Below are 19376 nucleotides of genomic sequence, written 5' to 3' on the forward strand. Positions count from 1 at the left end.
CATATAAACGCGTATAAAACTGTTAACTAACTCAATTTTGTTGCTGTCAGTTTTTGTTTAGCCGGTTATACGGAGGTCCGCAGCTATCTGCCGTGTAATCCTTTGGTCACCACATGGTCACATATCATCTTTTCGTATGCTTTGACCGTCTGCACTGTGTGCGCTTTTAGATATTTAGTTTTTATTCCTTCTCTCTTTTGCATCTTTTTCTTTTTTTCTTGTTTTCTTGTTTTTTTTTTTTTTTTTAACAGCGTTCCTTTATCTGTTCAGATATGAGTTTTATTGTAATATGATCAGAGTAGATTTTTCATGAGCAACAACAGATAGCTTTGTTCGCTATATATCCGAATATATATATATACGAATATATATATATATATATGAATGAGTGAATGAGTGAATGAATGAATGAATGAATGAATAGAAAACGAGGAAAGTTAAGGCAAGTCAATGAGGCTTGAAATCAAGAATCTTTCAAATTTGATTGCAAATAACATTTCTATGTAAGAATTATTCGTATAAAAAAGATGCCGGTTAGATGTGTTCGTATAATAACGAATCTTATATGAGGAATATTATACAAGAATCCAATAAGTTTAGCGGTAGCTGAACTTATCGTTTACGTTCTCAGGTGTAATAGTCAATTCGCTTTATACCTATGAAACTCACCACGGGCTTATGTTGAATTTTTGCATTAAGGTGCGTGCGTGCGCTTATATAGGCATAAAAATGATCGATTATATTAACTAACAACAACGTACATATTACTTATGTGAGCAAATGTACGATATATGTTGATAAAGAGAGGCAGAGAGTAAAACATTTAGCACTTGCTGTTTAAAATTCAAAAAAAAAAAACACCACCATCACCACTACAACTACTGTAAATACACTCTACTACTACTACTACCTGGTCCGCCGTTGATTTGCTTTTACACAATATAACTCACATATGAATCGTTATGTGATATTTGACTCCTTATGCTCATTATTATTGTTCTCCTCGTCTGCTTTATTGTTGTTGCTACTTTTTTTTACCATGTTTCTGTGAGTTTTTTACCTGTCAAACATAATTCAAAATGGGAACTTGGCAGAGATATTATACTTTTGTGTGAGCATCGTTCTCTAAAAACATGTTTGGAAATTTCATTTCATTTGTTTGGTAGACATTGAACTAACTTGACGTGCAGTGGGTTTAAAGAGCTTACTTTTTTTTTTGTCGCGATCATCATTAATAATGAGAGAGAATGAAGAAATTAAAACGTAAACAAACATTAGTAAGATGGGATCAGCTGTTCGTCATTGTAGAGATCTGTAATGGCTGCTAGTGATCTCATAAATCATTAAGAAAAAAAAAAAAAAAACAAAAAACAAAACACAAAACAAAAAAGGCTTCAAAAAAGTGCATTTGAAATGAAAATCTTCGACATGAAGCCCAAGACATGTCTGGTAAGCATTTATCATTCAATATACACATCATCGCGTTATGCTCGCGTAACCTAATTTCCAGTTGGCATTAGAGACACAAAAAGAAGGGAAAACATAAGCAGAACTTAACTAAATTTGTGGTCATTTCCGTTGCTTTGATTAATTGAGTAAACAGCGAATGAATTTAAATTTAAAAACGATAAATACTTTAACCGGCGGAAAGGGAAGTATCGCAGTGGAATCATCTAAAATGTTTGCCTTTGTTTTTTTTTTTTATTAGAAAATTTAATGCATTTTTTTAACTAAAAAAAAAAAAAAAAAAATTTAATAAATTTTTTATAATTTTTATAAATAAGGTTATGTGTGTGTGTTTAAAAAAAAAAAAAAAAAGTACATTTTTTTAAATTCCTTTAGTCTTTCAGATTTGTTTTGGCATAAAGCAAACACAAACATTGTGATGAAGACGACGGGAAAAGATGAAGAGAATCTCGAAACAAGAAAAAATAAAAAAGAAACAACAAAAAATTAGTTTTTGATTTTTTCTTGGCTGCCTATATACGAATATATACAATCAAAGAAACGGAAATCCCACCGCTTATGCAGACTCGAGTTCGTTAAACGTCTCAACTTGGCGCGCTTCTGTGTATTGCAAGAAAACAAGTTTACCGCCGGCATTAGTTTCTTCAAAACACCAATATACGAGCACTGATGATGACGTCGTCGACCGATTTTCGCAGGAAATGAGATCAAAACCCACTCCTTCTTCCCTTCCTCATCTGCTGTTGCTTTATTTATTATGCGTATTATATCCCTGAATATCGTCGTCGTCATCATCGTCACAAAATTTTCTGTTTCTCCTCGCATTCACTCTGTGTACTCCTCGATGTGCATAAGCCCCGTGCCCAAATGAAATATGAAAAAAAAAACAAAAAAAACAAAAGCAAAGAATGTTGGCCAACAAAACATTTTTGGCAGTTAATAAATTTTAAAATAAATTGACTAATTGCATACCTACAGCAAAGAAGCAGAGCAACCAAATGAAAATTATGTGAGAGTTTCGTTTCTCATTTCAAAATTCTCCGAGACTAAGATGTGTTCCCCCACTTAAAAAATTAAATTAAAGTGTATGTACATATAAATACATGTTCGAATGAAAAAAGAACGCCTTTATAAAGAAATAAATTTGTAGGTGTTTTTGGTTTATTTTCGTTACTCATGTGTAATGATGTGTAGATTAAAAAATATTGCGCCATCATTTTATTCACTCAATTTCCGTGTTAGAACTTCATTAAATATCTCTACCTAGATTATTGGGCTTAATATATCTTATATAATTTAAATAGCATTCTTTTTTATCGTCTCTCTCTCTCTCTCTCTCTCTCTCTCTTTGTCACTCTCCCATTCACATTCCACGCTTAGTAATCATCAAATTCACTGATGGAAATCTTTTTTATGTTAAACTCTGACTATGCCATGACTTGTTTAAATCTCGTTTGTAATGAAAAAATCAATTAATTGTAGACTGTGTGCGGTAAATGTAGACTGCAGACTAAAAGTTTTTAAATAAGAAAAACAAGATTTGAATGAGAAAAGAGATTTTAATGATAGATGCAATGGATGCAATTGACCTCTCTAGGTAACATTTATAGCATAGGAGTTTGTTTCTGCTTAAGAGCAATTGATGTAAAAAAGCTGGGAGTGGCATTATTGGCATTCATCCGTATGTTTTTTTTATTAAAATATGCATAATAAAGGCTTTCTTACGTTTAGGTTTTTCCCCCTTAGGTGGCAATGACCTCTAAGAACTGAAAATATTTCGTCTTACTTACTATTCACTCCTAAAGTTCATAACAAATAATTGCGGGCCTATAAAAGTTTTAAAGAGCAGAGTTACTGGAGGTTTTCCCGAAAGTGACAGTAAACTAAACTGTCTTGGGTTAATTTCTTGGATGCAGGTTTTGACCTTCATGGTGATGTTTTGCAAAAGATAGATAAGGCAAGGCACTATTTCCATTTAGTTGTGATTATGATAAAAATGCAATATTATGCTTTGGCAGCCTACAGTAACCTATGCGATAAGCACTATGTCCAAGCTCTGGACGTTCGTCAGCTTGAGCATTGCTACAATTCATAAATAAAGAGCTGGAAATTTGATGCCCTTAAAGGTAGCTTTAAATGCCTGCATATGAAATTTATAACCTTTAGACCCAAATATTCACTCTATTCGAAGTGAAGTGGACAAAGTTCACTTTCATCGAACTTTCGTAAATATCAAAATGGTATCTTTGTAAAAGTATTGGTTCGTTGTTGTTCTAAAATACTTATTCCGATAATTCAAAATCTTAAGCACATTTCTGGAATGAAACCCGAGGAACCCGCACATTGTCTTCAAATTTGCTTAATATTTACTTAGGGACGTGTCCTTTGGCAGATCAGTTCAACTCTTAATATACCGTTAATAAAGAAAAGATGTTGAAGTTGCATTTTAAAATGAAAGGTTGGTCCTGCTCGGTCTATTGGTGTACCTTTAGTGAAGGGGTGAAACACACATTTTTTCTCTTAAATGTTCTCTTAAATAGCCATTGATACAAACAAAATCTTAAATGGTCAAGAAAAAGGATTTGCTGAACCTAATTGTTGGGTAGCATACGCAAAGCTTCCCAAACCGACATGAAGCATGAGGCCAACAATTTCCATTCTTCTTTTCATTCAATATCACTAGAATAACAGCTTGCAGATTGTTTAGTCGGTAGAGGTGTAAGGCCGGCCACTCCCTATTTCTTTCCATTTCTTCATCTCTTTTTGTCCACCACTGTGCTGCAAGAATGGGGACGTATACCCTGAGTGACGGATCATATTAACAAAAAAAAAAAAAGAAGAGAATTTTTGAGGAAAGTAAAATTCGCTTAGAATACCAGGTATCCGAGGTATTAAAAACTCTACGCAAATTGAGTATTTGGTCTAAATTGCTTCTCCTTTTTTTTATTAACAATTACTTTCCCAGCTATTACGGTTCTAAAGCTCCCGATTTTTTACTCCCCTTTAGATAGAAAGTGCTACGTATTGACGCTGACTAGGTTCAGTAAAGGGTATAAAATCAAATAATTCCTTTTCCAAAGAAAGAAAAGTTTGATTATAATATACCGTAAGGCATATTCCTTTGCATTTACACCGTTTTCGAATAATGATAGAGAGAGCGGCGAAGAGGGTTTTTTATTCCATTTGTCCCCTAACAATGCATAAAAGGGAAAATTAGTAATTTATTAATTGATTTTGACCGCCAGACTTGCTTTTTTTTTTTTTTCTTTTTTGTTTTTTTATATTCAAGCTCTCATATGGTCGCTTGTTATGGTTTTACTATTCTAAAGATACGAAAGTTATGGAAAAAGAGGACTTGAGCAAAGCAAAATGAAATATGAAGAATACAAGAGCACACAAGCGGACATCATCATACAAGCGGGTTCTTTCACTTTTTGGTCACCTTGTGTGTGGCATAATGTTTGATACCGCCAAACATTGTATGTGTATTATACACAATTATTTACGTACATATACGAGCAATACACGGTGTCTGTACATATATATGTATGAAGGATATGATACATTTGTACTTTATGTATGTGAATATATGCTGTATGTATATACACGAGTGTAGTGTTTATTGTTGTATACACTTTATGAGCTGTTAAGACCACTTAAAATACAAATAGCTCCCCAGTTAACCATTGCAAAGTGTGTAAAATCAAATGTGTCCGGTTTATTGCTGGTTTTTGTTGCTAGTACTACTGCTACTGCTGCTGCTTTCGTCATTCTTGTTGCTGTTGTTGCACCCTTACTGTTGCTATTACACTTTTAAACTGTACCCATTGCTAGTGTTAGTTAAGTGATGTTAATGTTTTAGTTGCTGCTAAAAAAAATTTGACCAAAAAATTTTCAAGTGACCAACTCAGACATTCTCGTATAAAAAAATGCACAAAATTTATATTTTTACATTTAAAATTTAATAACTAATTGCAATTGCGACGATTACCCATGCATGCTATACATATATATATATTGGCAAATTGAATAACTGTTAAAAGTGAAGGATTGTTGAATTTTTTTTTTTTTTTTTTTTCAATTTTTAAAATCTCATCTATTTCTGCGTAAAAATATTTATAATTTATTGACTTTGCTTTACTTAGGCTTTAGTTTTTCTCTTCATTTTGTTGATGTTTATATATTTGTCGTCGTAAGGGGAATACGCGCATAAGATCGCATACGTTTATCCTTTAATCGACTTGTGCACTATGGATGTTGCGACTTGTAGTAGCAGCGAGTCACTCATCTGGTAAAAATTGCATGCATATGTTATGTGTGTTTGCATAGAGAAAATTCACAAAAATATATAATTGTTTGCATATGTTGATGTTTCATTTGCTCGTTTTTATTGAATTGCTATGTGTTCTTTTTTTTTCTTCTTTGCCACCCGGAAGAGGGAAAAAGAAAGCAAGAAAAAGAAAAAGAAAAAGGAGAAAAAAAAAAGTAAACCATTCTGTCGCAACAGTGTAACTGCCATGTATAGAATTTTTGTCGTATTGCAGGTGCTTTTGCTGACTACATCTAACTGTCTGTCTTTCAGTCTCTTTGCTTATATACGTATATGCATATATGTATATGCTGGTAGAATTATACAGGCACACACACGCGTATAGACACACACACACACACACACACACACATAAATAAGACTGCTGGAGTCCTTTGTCGTAAACGTGTAAACATACATCACACATAGCTTTACTCTATGCTAGTGTCTGTGCGTTTTTTGTTATTATTCGAGTTCAGCTTTGCTATATACATACGGCTGAAGTGCTACTTAGTGGTCGTGTCTAACATAACCCTTTATATCTATATGCATGAATATGAATTATGGAAATTATACAATACAACATAGAAAAACAACTTTTCAAAAATTTGTAAAAATAACAATTTCAGTTCTTCTTCTTGTTTTTATTCTTCACAATTTCTCTTGCTCTTGTCGTCAACCACTCATTTAAACCTATATATATATATATATATATATATATACAAACAGTTATTCAAAAAGCTTTGCTTTTTCTCGACATCACATTAGATTAACCGCATTTTGAAAGCTGTATTGGACGTTATTTTGAGGGTAATTTATGAATTAGTTAACATATTTCGAATTGTTTGGTAAACGGGCTATGCTATTTGATTATTCGGTACGAGAGGCCTGTTCTACTGACCTTTTTTCTTTTTTGAAAAAAAAAAAAAAAAAACAAAAAATAAATAAATAAATCATTTCGAAACACCAGGGCAGTCATGGTATTTATTTTCTTATCAGATAGATAACATACATATCATTATGATTCTTTAGCATAAGGGCATTTGCATGGGAAGTGCTCTAGATTTCGTGCTTTTTTACATGAAAGCATTAATTACTTCTAGCGAAACAAAAGGGTAAGAGCATGTGAGCTATTCCGGCCTTCGTCTTATTCAATATAAACGCGTAATTAACAGTGTAAATGCGATTGATTTTATTTACCTGCGTCGCTTATTTATAAGTACAGAAGAAGAAGAAGAAATAATTTCATTGCACTGAGTCATTTGGTAGTTTTCTTTATCATTTAATTGAAAAGCTTATTTAGTTGATTATACCAGAGTAAGTTATTCATCAAGAATTTGATAATGAAGCATCGATTAAAGAACGCATTTCTAGTCAGTTTTTGTCTAATGTTCTTACAAAGCTATTAAAAACGGTTCGGATCAGATGGATTACTTTGAAAAGTCGTTACATAAACAACTGTATTCAGCAAAGCGATATTAGTCCGGACCCACTGTATCGTTTTTATTTCTCTTACTACTTTTATTGTGCTTATTTAAGGACCCATTTTCTTTAAGGGCACAATGATGGTATGTAGCTGCCACTCTCCATGTGGAGATAATTGATCACTCTGAAAAGTTGGATTAGTTTACGTTCTTACTGCAGCGGAAATTAATCGCCCTTAGGCTACTAATAATTTGTCGTTGACTGCCGAAAAATACGAGTGTTTTCGCGGATCAACTACGGCTCGTCTGGAACGCTGGAAGATCTGGCTGGCTTCCTTGGGAAACTCAGTATGCACTGTGGCATGAGATGTTCAAAAAATGTTTCTGGCATCATTAAACTCCATTACTATTGCTTTGTGGTTAGCCCCAGATGATGATGTAGCAAGCAGGTGGCAATTATTCGGGTTTTGCATCGTTATAGGTAACACTAACAAAGGAATTATGTTTTGAAATTTTGTGAAGTTTTGATGCGTGCGCATAAAACATAATTAATTAACAATTTCAGCGATAATAAAATCGATTAAAGGGAAGCAACCTTCCTCACTTCATTAGCATAATGTTAAGAGTGTTTCAATATATGTTGCACACGATCACCCATAAAGCAACCATCATGTTACCACAACAACATTGTTTCAATTCATACGCTCTGCTCTTATCAATTACGACAAGTATGCTTGTTTGTATGCATTATTCAATTAGCGATTTCAATATGAATTTATTAATTGTTACTTCGCGGGGGAAACACACTACATACATAAGTACGTGTGTAAAAAATTGCCATGAAATTAATAAAAGATTAAACATCTCTTAATAATATGAAAAGTACACCTTACTTTAGAAAAAGGAAATAAAACATTTAAAAGAAATTGAAAAAAAAAAAAAGAAAAAAAAAACATGTGGTTAAAAGTGGAGTAAATGACTGCAATCATCGCTGTATGGTCACTTGTTCGATGTTTTCTTTTAAAAAGAATCGCATGCATGTGTTCTATGTCCAACTTTGCAGTTTTACATGATTACTGTTTTTTTTTTTTTTTTTTTTTTTTTTTTTTTTTTTAAAAAATATTTTTTTTTTTTTTTATTAAAAAGGATTTAATTTTTTAAAAAAAAAAAATTAAAAAAAAAAAAAAAAAAAACGAAACATAAACATAAACATTCTTAAACATGTTCTTTATACATGTCGTGGCAAACAACGACAGTAAAAATCAAAATAAACTGAACAATGAAACATGCATGCTTGCCTGAGAATGAAAACGGAAGGTTGTGACTTAGCACAAACACTAAACATAAAATCGTATCGAACTTTTTTTTTGAAAAAAAAAAAAAAAACAAACACTTTCAGTTAAATTCATTTCAAGTCCCCTGAAAAAACTCCCACTTTTCGCTCATTTATTCAATTCATTCATGGCAGTAAATGTTGTTTGGCGTTAATTAATTCTTCTTTAATAATTACGGATAGAATGCCCGGTTTAAACCGAACTTTCCATGTTACCTAAGGCTTTGGGGACCATAAAAGGGAAGGTATAAAAGGGAGTATTTTTCGTTATAAGAAAGAGAGAAGGAATAAAATTTTATATAAACTAAAAGCAACTAATCGGCCCATATTAACTTATAGAAAAAATATTGAGCTTTACTTTATTAATTTAACACCTATCTATAAGTGGGATTTAGAATTAATTGTTTTTGTATTCACTATTCGAATAACTAATGATATCAGTTATTTAAAACAGACGGAAGTCCCTTAACATCACCAAGTGAAAGGTAAGCCATCAAATATTCTGGAGCTGTCTGTTCTTTTAAATGCCAACGAAAAATATATGTCACTAAAGTTAAATCTTCATCTGCTGGAGGGGAGGACACTTTGCAAATTTGATTCCATAGGCCTGCAACTCTTTCCGAAATTGATCTGCGGTCGTAAATTCGGAGCATACGTTATAAACTTTAACTTTCTATTTCAAAGGTGCATGCTGACGGACAGACAGCCCTGATTAAGTCTGTTCAAAATTCCACTCGACCTTTTGTTATCCATACATAGGACATGAGTTGAGCAAAGTAGAAATCCAGAGGTTTTCGTTTTTGTCTCTTGTGTAGAAACGCGAACATATCGTAAATCGAAATTTTTAATGAATTATAGTTTTTCTCGTTACGAAAGCCCGTCAATTCTATATTAAATAGAGATCAGATAATTTCTAATAAATGACACGCACACAGCATAACCCACTTAGTGGAGGGTATAACAATTGTCATGTAAAATGTCAACGTTATGCTATCTTGTTAAGCTACTGTTGTTGCTATACAACATAGCATTTGTTGTTGTTATTATTATTGTTGTATATGTTGTCTTTAATATGTTGTTAATAGTTACTGAGATTGTAGAACACATTTAGGTATTTATATATGTAAACACATGTAAATATAAACACACACACATACACACACATATATATATATATTTATATTTTGTATATGCATGTATGCACATATATATATATATATATATTATATGTGTGTATGTGTGTTGTCGATATTATATATTTGTGAGTCAATTAAAACTAAAGTTTATGGCGCGGTTGTTCTTTTTCTGTTTTTCCTTTCATATTGAATGAATTACAGTTGGTTTGGCTACGAATACCGATTTGTTGTGTTGCGTTGCGTTGCGTTCTTTCTTTTTTTTTTTACCGGCAAAACATTAAAACACTCTTTGCGCACGCTTTTTCGATTCCCTGTCCTCATGTAAACCGATTTATGTGTATATGCGAGTAACGTAAACAGATCAGGTGTCGAACGTTGGTCGTTTGTTGAAATCAATTCGCTTATAATACTTAGTTTTCTCTTCGTCCCGTCTCAACATGCGTAGCATATAAGAAAAACGCGCACTAGTTTTCAATGTTTTGTGTTTTTTGCAGTAGCAGTTAATTGGTGCGCTCGTATAAAATTGAATACATAATCATACGGTTATGGATTTTTATTTGTTGTATCCACCCTCAGTGGATGACATTACGATAGTTTTGTCGTTTCTTTTCAATGATCCAGAAAAGAATGTTTATATAGGATTCAGGTAGTAGTAGTAGTAGTAGTAGTAGTAGTAGTAGTACTAGTAGTAGGGTCTTGAAATCATGTTATCATGTCTGTCCAGTCACTCATCCATTAATTTACTAACTTGGTTAATAGCTTGGCCGTAGTGGAGTGGAAATTTTTATCTTCAACTTGTTTTACATACTTTTCTTTAACGTCCACAGATCAAATTCGATAATGAAAATTACGATCGCAAAGCCTGGGTGGACCATGACTTATAGATTGCAGTTTGCAACTTTTGTTTTTATTTTATTTCTCTTAATCACTTATCAATTACAGCGTATAATATAAATGAAGGGTTTTGCAAATACTCTTTTCTTTGCCTTTACTGTTGTTACCTGATTCGCCGGCACTCTGTGTTTTGCTTTTTGCCTTGCATTCGTTCGCCGAAGCTAAAGTTTACCAGCTGATAACTATTATGAATATGAAATTTTTTGCTTGATTTCATTAGGCAACAATGTGTTAAAGTATTTATTAATTTATAGGCAAATAACTGTAAATAATTTGATAATAAAAAATTAACACAATGTTATTGATAACCTTACAAGACTTAAACGAGTTGAATTCTATTAAGTAACGAAATGTAAGTACCTTACTTATCGAATCCGAGAAGAAGAGATTAATCAGCCGGATATTCGTCGGCTGGTCGATCGACTGAGAAACAAGAAAGAAACAAGAACTCAAAACAGAATGCTTGCTCGAAAGCATCGGAAGCTTAAAGATTACGAAGCGGATTTCGAAGTAAGTATATGCGGAACTTTAAAGGAACTTAAATCGGTTAGTATGCGATTTCTTTGCAGTTCTTTCTCCGGATTTAATAACAGTATGGATGAAGGAAAGCTTTTTCGGATTTGTCACTAAAAGAGATCATGATTACGGTTTGGACTGCTTGTGTGATAAACCAAGAGTGAGTAAAGTGTGTTTTCCTTCATCCATTTTGCTAATGTGGTCACGGTTTGAAATGCGTGTTTGATAAACCAAGAGTGAGTAAAGAGTGCTTTCCTCTATCCCTTCTGCTAATGTGCTGGTAAGATGTTGGGATGAAAGGGAAAAATTCAAGAGGAAACATAACATTTCCCGGTTCTGCTTCGAAATTTTCTTTTATGCTTTTGAATGTAACGGAACATGGTAAGTAATAATTACCCTTCACCTTAAATGATCGTTGAAAGAGCAAGGAGCGCGAGAAGAGTACTTGCTGCTTGAAAAAATAGAAATTTTTTTTTGTATCGAAACACGAGTAAGTGTAAAGCAATTTTGATATATCTTCGAATCCCTTATAATGATTAGTGAGAATAATTGAAACCTTCTTGGCCGCAGAATATAATGAAGGACAATTATATCCAGACGGCGTACGGCTATTTGAAGCCCTGAAATATGCTCTTGTTCACCAACTTGTTCAAAAACCGTAAAGCATGCATTTTAGCACAATGTCCGCATTCTTTATGAAATTACTTCCTATTCCATCGACTCGTCATTCATATATAAAATTACTTAGCAGGCAATTTGATAAACGCGATTTAATCACTTTTTTATGTAGCGCACAAGATATTCTGCTTTTCATTTACACATTTAATTGTCTTGATTGAAATTTATAGATGAGAATGAAACTCTCTCCGCAAAGAAGAGCTGGAGAATTCATTTTTAATTTTATTCTAATGCAAAATCGTGCATGAATGAAATCCGTTTTTTGTACGAAATCTGGTCACCTTGTGATATCAAGTGTAAAACTAAACATTTATGATGAATAAGAAATGGAAAGAAAACTAAGAAAAAAAAAAGGAATAAGAAAAAAATTATAAAGCAAAAAAAAAAAAAAATCAATCATTTTGCCACACGTACGTGTATCTATAGGCGTTTGTTTGTACGCAACAGCGACTGAAGAAATATCGGTATATATTCTAGTAGCCTCTTAGTATACAAAGCAGGCAGGCGTCGTCATTACTCGATAAGTTATAATAAGTGAAGAACTGAACTAAAGAAGTCTTAAGGTATATAAGCTTTGGTCAGATCATCAGTCTTCGTAGAAGTTTTCAATAATTTTATGTTATGGTCTTTTAACTCGCAATTCTATTGTAAGAAGCAGTGGTCTACTTAACTTTCGATAATGTGACGGCATATAAGAGTTACTAACATTGGGTTCAGTGTAGTTGCTGACTTGTTGTTACATTAATAATAACCTCTCTATCTCGCTCTGTACGCTCTATAATAATGATATCTGCACTCAATAAGTAGGATACAGTTAAGCCACCCATGTTGACTGGAGGTGTTATAATGAAGAAACAGTTGAGATTTTTATTTTATGTTTTTTCAGAGGCTTTTGGCATCGCATGCATTTTGCTTTATTTGTTTTCTTTGATATAATTTTTACAACTTGAAGCTATAATTTGTTATTACTAAGTATTTTTGACTTTTTGTTTATTATTTTTCGTTGTTTTCTCATTTGTTTTGTTCTACAAGATAATATACTACAACAACTTGTTTTGCTAATGGAGAGAAATTACAAGAAGAGAAAAAAACTTAAACTAGACAGAAAAAAAAAAAAAAATAAGAAGAATAAACGAGTAAAAAAATTCTTACCCATGTCTGTTGATATGCCGCCGTATTGTGTTAAATCAGATCTTATCTTACCTGAAATTGAGAGAATTTTTAAATCAATTTTCATGAATATTAAGGTAGATGTACATGTATGTATTTGCGCATGCATATGTTGGTTAAGTGTTAGAGAGAACGAGATATACTTAATATGTGTTTATCGATTATTTTTCTTCAATGTTTATCGATTATTACGAAACATAAGCGAGCATTAATGAGTTTTGTATGTTTGATGTAAAGAAGATCCGAAAACTTATATAAATTTTGCGATACAGCAAACGTAAGTAGATCACGAAGTGTGTGCACTAGCCTTCGGCCAGCTGCCATTGAGGTTAGCTTTGGTATTTTGTTTTTGGATTCAGTCCGGCTCGCAACAAGTTGTAATTTTTTTCCACTTGAACTTGATCCCCACTTAATGCTTTAATTTAGTTCGGTAAATAATCGCGTGATGATGTATTCATAGTTTATCGACACTGATTAGCTATGCTCACTCGTCTATATAAACATGGCTTCGAATAGTTATCTAAATGTTCATCAATTTATCTATAAATCCGATCTTCATGTGTTAACTTTCCCTTGGGAGTGGGTTTGCTGCGCCTGGCAACTCCTTCATATACCGTTGATTTCTTTCCCTGATCTTGCTCTTTTTAAACGAATTTGAGCTTTCCAGATAGTCTGTCTGGCTGTCCGTTTATTCCATACTTCGTTTAATTGTTATCGATATGTTTGCACATCAGTTTCTCCCCTTGCGTGTCCGCATCGTATTGGAGGTATCAAAACGGAAAAATTTTACATACAAAACGAAATTACTTCACGCTAATGCCTCTAGAAGAGCATTTAGCATCTAGAAAACTGACATCACTGCAAAGCAAAAGTTACCTTAGTCTTAGGGGTATTAGCGTTGCTTTTTCGATACTAGGAAGACTTGCAGATAATGATGGGGGGGACCTTTTAAATCCGATTTGCTTGCAATATTGGGAGGTATGTGAAAGCAAAATTACAGCCTATGCGTGGAACAGACTTAATCATGTTCCCAGTCTCTGAAGCCAGATGGGACCTTTATTTGCATGAAACCTTTACACAAAAATTTTTACCAAGCATCACGACAATGTAAGTTAACTATTGAAGGCGCTATAAGCGCGGTGATGGACGAATATCCTTTGACAAATTAATTTATCTGTCTCTCTTTGATGCTTGCTGGTTTTGAAATATGTCTTACGACTGGCGATGCTATATCTGGATGACTAACAATAGATTGACACGGATGAAGTTTTCGAAAACTTTATATTCTCTGTCTGCCATACACTCGTTTTCGCTTGGCTTATTCATTGAGAGCGGCAGCCAGAGAGAGAGAAAGGAATAATTAGTAATGGAGGTAGGGATGGAGATAGAGATAGAATTAAGGAGAGAGACAGATTATACATATATAGAGACAGAGATGGAGATAGGGATAATGGCACAGATAGCCATTGAGATCGAGATAGAAAGAGAGGTGCAAGTAAAAGTAGAAGTTGACAGAGACATATGCGGAGCGAAGATCAAATGTAATCCAATTTAAAATGAAAAAACCAAACTATTAACAACATATCATATGTCATCAGTCCCCTAACGGAATAGATCATTGGAAAGGTTTATCCAAAGAACACCACTGCTTGGAAGTGAGAGGTCTTGTGTAATTTGATTTGAAAAATTAATTCTGAAAATTCCTACAATAAGTAAATCGCCAGCCAACTATATATTTAGTAGGGAGTAAAGCGCTTAAGATGAATGTCAACAAGCTTTCCTTTTCGTACTATCAACAATGTAATGTAAGCGTCATGAGCGTTCAACATGTTGAAAATGTAAACATTAAAATTTTCCCGACTGCAGAGAGAAAATGAAAAATCTGCTTAAAACATTAGTTGAAGATGAAGCTGAAAGGTAGAAAAAGCTTACTTATGCATCGGTGTGCGTAATATATAAGAAGTGAAAAAATACAATATAAAAATATGATTTAATGGCAGCGATAAAACACGTGTGTATGGCGCCTGAATAAACGCAGTTTGCGCAATTTTCATAAAAAACTGTGTGAAGAGATAAAATATTTTATGGAGAGAAGAAGATGAAAGTAAACAAAAATTTTATAATTTAACACAAACACAAAAAGCCGGAACAAAAAAAGAAGCAATAATAAAAATTGAAGAAGAAAATTCTATTCCATACAATGTTAGAGTGTCTGTTAAAGTTGTCTATAAGCAGACTAACGCAGACGCTACCTGATGGGAAGGTTGCCATTCCTTATTAGGTCCATTGGATGTCGTTAATGCTAAATAAGTGTGAAATGAAGGTATGAAGGAATGACTAGGCTCATTACTTTTTAGACAACTTATTACTATTATTGTAGCGTCAAATTCTCACGGAATTCATAAATATAGTTTGATATCACAACGTCGTCATCATCGTCATTATTTTACAGTAAGATGCTGTTGCATGAACAACGCTTTGATAAAAAGAGATTAAAACACTTTGTTTTAGTTTATTTTAGCGAACCATTTTGAAAATTTACCGCAAAATATTGTCATAAATATCATAAGATTGTGTTTACTTTGGTTAATCTGTAACCGCACCGAGATGAATAAATTGCTATAGCAGCAGGTTGAAATATAGAATATACAACGTGTCAAAGCGCATCCATTAATAACGAAAGGATTCCATAAATTCACCAAAGAATAAGGTCTTCGATAGAGTTATATGTGATATATCTTCCTTGTTTGCTTAGGTTCTTTTAGTTTAGTTTAGTTTATGCACAAGAGAAACTTGGTACAAAAACATTTTCAAAACTAATACGTAAATGATACGAAAATGATTTACGAGCATATGTGTTGAGCTTCAGCTGTTTATCTCTAATTAGCGGGAATACCAATACGGTCTTCTTTTTCTTCTGCTTCTGGATTTCCGCTAATCAACAACAGATGGTTCGTTGTATTGAGTATTTTTATTATCAATATTGAAGACAACTTCAAGGACTAATGTCTTAAAGCGATAGCATCTAAGGCTACCGGCTTTAAGTACTGACTGGAAAAGGTAGTATGATCTCCGATCATTGCTTCAAAACACCAGTTAGCCTAAAAAATTCAAGGTGTAAGAAGTTGCGGGCGTCCGCTGAAGCAGCCTTTCACAGTTCCTTTGGGAACGTAGTCAGCTCGTGACCTTTCATCTGAAATTGTTGGCGAAGTAAAATAATTTTCAAATTAAATTAATATTCATCGTAACTTAGCCGTAAGCTCATTGTGCTTTGTAAGATTTTGCAAGATATTAGCTACTATCTGTATCTCTAAGAGGAAGTCTTCGAGTGGCAAAGATGTGGTTTGTTTTGAATTTTTTGCAAGTCTCCACAAGATTTACATCTCGTGTGTTATATATGCGTCTGAGCATAAAATTAAGCATTTATGAATTCTCTTTATTGCAACACGTGTACAGAAGATCTTTTGAGCGACTAGCGAGGATGCGCCAGATAGAAGGCAAATATATTGCGACTAAATACGTAAATATTGACGACATTGGGCGAATTTCAAAATGTTAAGAGTATTACAGGGTGTCTCAAAATGAAATCGAAAATTTAATTGCATTTGATGCGGATTGCAAACTGTTTGACAGGGATCTTGATGCAATGCATATATGAAGCGGTTATCGAAATTGTATGACTTGACATCTATACCTTGTTTTAAAGATACGACTGTATTTAGGGGCGATTACTTTAAAGATAGATATTAATGAATATATAAATGTTTTTCAAAAAAAGTCATACGTTTCTTTTTAACACAATTCATGCGTTAGTAAAGTACATGAAGCTGTAGACTTCAAAAAGGCCACTCGTACTTTACTTCTAACAGTTACGTTACGTTTGCACCATCTTGTGTAAAAGCCAAACAAAGCATAATTAAAACAATACTCTTAACACATGTTTTATATCATAAAAAAAAAGATCAACTGAAACTTGGAAAAAAGTGATTAGTTTGGCACACCCTTTACCAACGTATGTGTCCCTAAGTTAGAATTAAAATGCAAAAAAAATTCATTGGGCTTTTCTTTCAACAGAAACATGTTGAGAAGAAAATTTCTTGATTTCATAAAAAATTTTTCATTAGAAAGAACATCAGGAGCGTTGTTTTTTTGCCGTGAAGAGTTTTGCTTTAGAAAATTATCAGCAACTTATCATTTTGATAGACATTTTGTTTTTAAGGGTTATTAGTTGCTTGCTGTTGTCTTATCGCTTATAAAAGCAGAAAGAAAAAAAGAAATGAAAAATTAAAAAATCCAAGAAGTGAAGAACGCCAATATCTTTCAAAAGTTTCGCTCTCATTTAAACGATATCCGTATGTAGGGTAAGTGTTTTGGCCTACCAATACACATATATGCGTACATTGAAATATGCACACACACAAACATACACACATTATCATCTAGAGCTCAACATTAAGCATATGTAGGCAGCCAGCCGAAAGCAACGTAATCAACAATGTGTTGTTGTTTATTATAAAACAACAAATCATTATTGCCACTTGTGAGCGCCTTAACACCGAGTCTTAGTTGGTTTCTGTTTCATCTTATATTCTCTATATTGTCGGTGTTATACCTATCAATACGTTAAGTATGATAAATTTATTCTTCGTCTTGTAACAAGCAAACATGAATGCATACATAATTAATCAAGATTCTACGTAGAAAGTATTGAGCCAAAACAAATATTACAAGCTAAATGAAATCGACGAAAGAAGTGAACTTATCCACAACATTTTTCCTTTTATTTTTTTTGGCCATTAAACTCTGGTCACTTAGCATATAGAGATTTTGGAACGGAATTTTACTTAAAATCTTCTAATGCCATTGCAAGTATCAAAAGAGTCGTGGATTTGGAATTTCTTCACTTAAGGGTATGAAATGTTCGCTATTCGACATATCATGTTTGTCAAGAGAAATGAAACAAGAAAACTAACAAAACTCACATATCTCTCTCGTATGAGATTTGTGTGACTGCTACGTATCTAAATAAAAGTAAAATATGAATATTGATCTTGATCTTAATAATGATTTATTTATTATTAATAATTCATTATGCATTATGCATAGGTATATATATGGGACAAGAGCAAGACATTTGCTAAAAGATTGCCGTTGAAAATTTATTATATATATATGTGTGGTAGAGACAATTTTAGAAAAGTGTTTTCGTTACTCCTTAAGATAGTATCATTAAGTCACAATGCTCTGGGTAGTAAAATACGTTCATCTTTCGTTAAACTTTTTATTCAATTTAAGGTTTTTCCTTTTCTTTTTATGAATTTTTCATGTATATATGTATATATAAAATGACGAGATGAAGACAGTGTTTAAATTTACAACAAAAATCTTCACAGTAACGTACGGGCATACTTTGCAAGATTATCCCTATTATTTATGCGCAATTATGTCTCCCGAGTGAAAGTGAAAGTATAATACCTACCGACGGACAATGGTGTCTAGTGGAAGGCTAGGGAAGTTTTACTATAAACTACTAGATAGGACACGCGACTACTAAGTTGACATATGCGGTTCAGTTTTCAAAGCGTTAGACTATCGGCGTTTGGCCGTAGTGATAATGCTCGATCGGTCAAGTTACAACACTGGCCATGAATGATCGCAAGACTAATCTTATGACGACTCATTCCTCCCTCTACAACTGTTCCTACTACCTGATCGTTGTCGTGCTTATACATATATGCAGATGGTATCTTCTTGGTCGTATTAAAAAAAAAAACAACGGAGAAATTCTATCTTTGGACAGACAATGTCTTTTTAAAATCTCCCATTGCGTATTTTCATAAACCAATAGTCAAGTGGACTTAATTCACTCCCTCACTTCTCACGGCAAAGGATCGCGACTAGTTCAACGGTTTCGGGATCAATTCTCAAAAGCGGCGAGTTTTCAATACCGGCAAACAGTTGACTAAGTTATCCGGCAGCCTTAAAAACCATGCAGATAATAAATGAATAAATTTTAGCTTTCTATATTTCCCCTAGCAATGGTCTTAAACTCTTGGAATAACTCAGTTATCTGCTCAAAACCACATTTGCTCTGTACTTGATCTCATTGATCGCTTGCTTTCGTTATTTATGCTGGTTAACAATAAACATATTTCCCAGCTCTACTGATTGATATTTACATTCGTCGTTTAGATCTTAATTTCTAGGGAACAATTTAGATGAGGTGCAACGAGCGCAAAACTTTACCGAACTACTAGAAGAGGAGCTTGTAACACCTAGTAGGTAACAAAAGCTTCAATTCCAGGTTCTTTGTCCTCTTGCCTTCTTTCAAAGCATTTGTTATTTAACCCTTTCTACATGTAATTTAATTAATTTATAAAGAAGATATAAAAGCTGGCTGCAATAAAAAACAATTGAAATATTCGAGATACAACACATTTAGTATTTGA

The 19376-nt window shown here is 33.2% G+C and overlaps 1 protein-coding gene and 1 long non-coding RNA gene across 4 annotated transcripts in view; one reads left to right on the plus strand and one right to left on the minus strand.

Moving 5' to 3' along the window:
- The window catches only part of LOC119641699 (homeotic protein ultrabithorax), a 183409-nt gene that overhangs the window by 149375 nt on the left and 14658 nt on the right, over positions 1 to 19376 (minus strand). For 2 of the 3 annotated variants that reach the window (XM_038040490.1, XM_038040489.1), the window contains exon 2: positions 12910 to 12960. The exons of the other annotated variant lie outside the window; for it this stretch is intronic. In XM_038040490.1, coding sequence (XP_037896418.1) covers positions 12910 to 12960 — 51 coding nt within the window. The remainder of the gene's footprint in view (positions 1 to 12909; positions 12961 to 19376) is intronic. 3 annotated transcript variants of the gene reach the window in all.
- LOC119641701 overlaps positions 1 to 19376 on the plus strand; it is a 219114-nt gene that overhangs the window by 144505 nt on the left and 55233 nt on the right. The window lies entirely within an intron of this gene.

The sequence above is a fragment of the Glossina fuscipes genome, unplaced genomic scaffold, assembly GCF_014805625.2.
Source record: "Glossina fuscipes isolate IAEA_lab_2018 unplaced genomic scaffold, Yale_Gfus_2 174, whole genome shotgun sequence".
Taxonomy (NCBI): domain Eukaryota; kingdom Metazoa; phylum Arthropoda; class Insecta; order Diptera; family Glossinidae; genus Glossina; species Glossina fuscipes.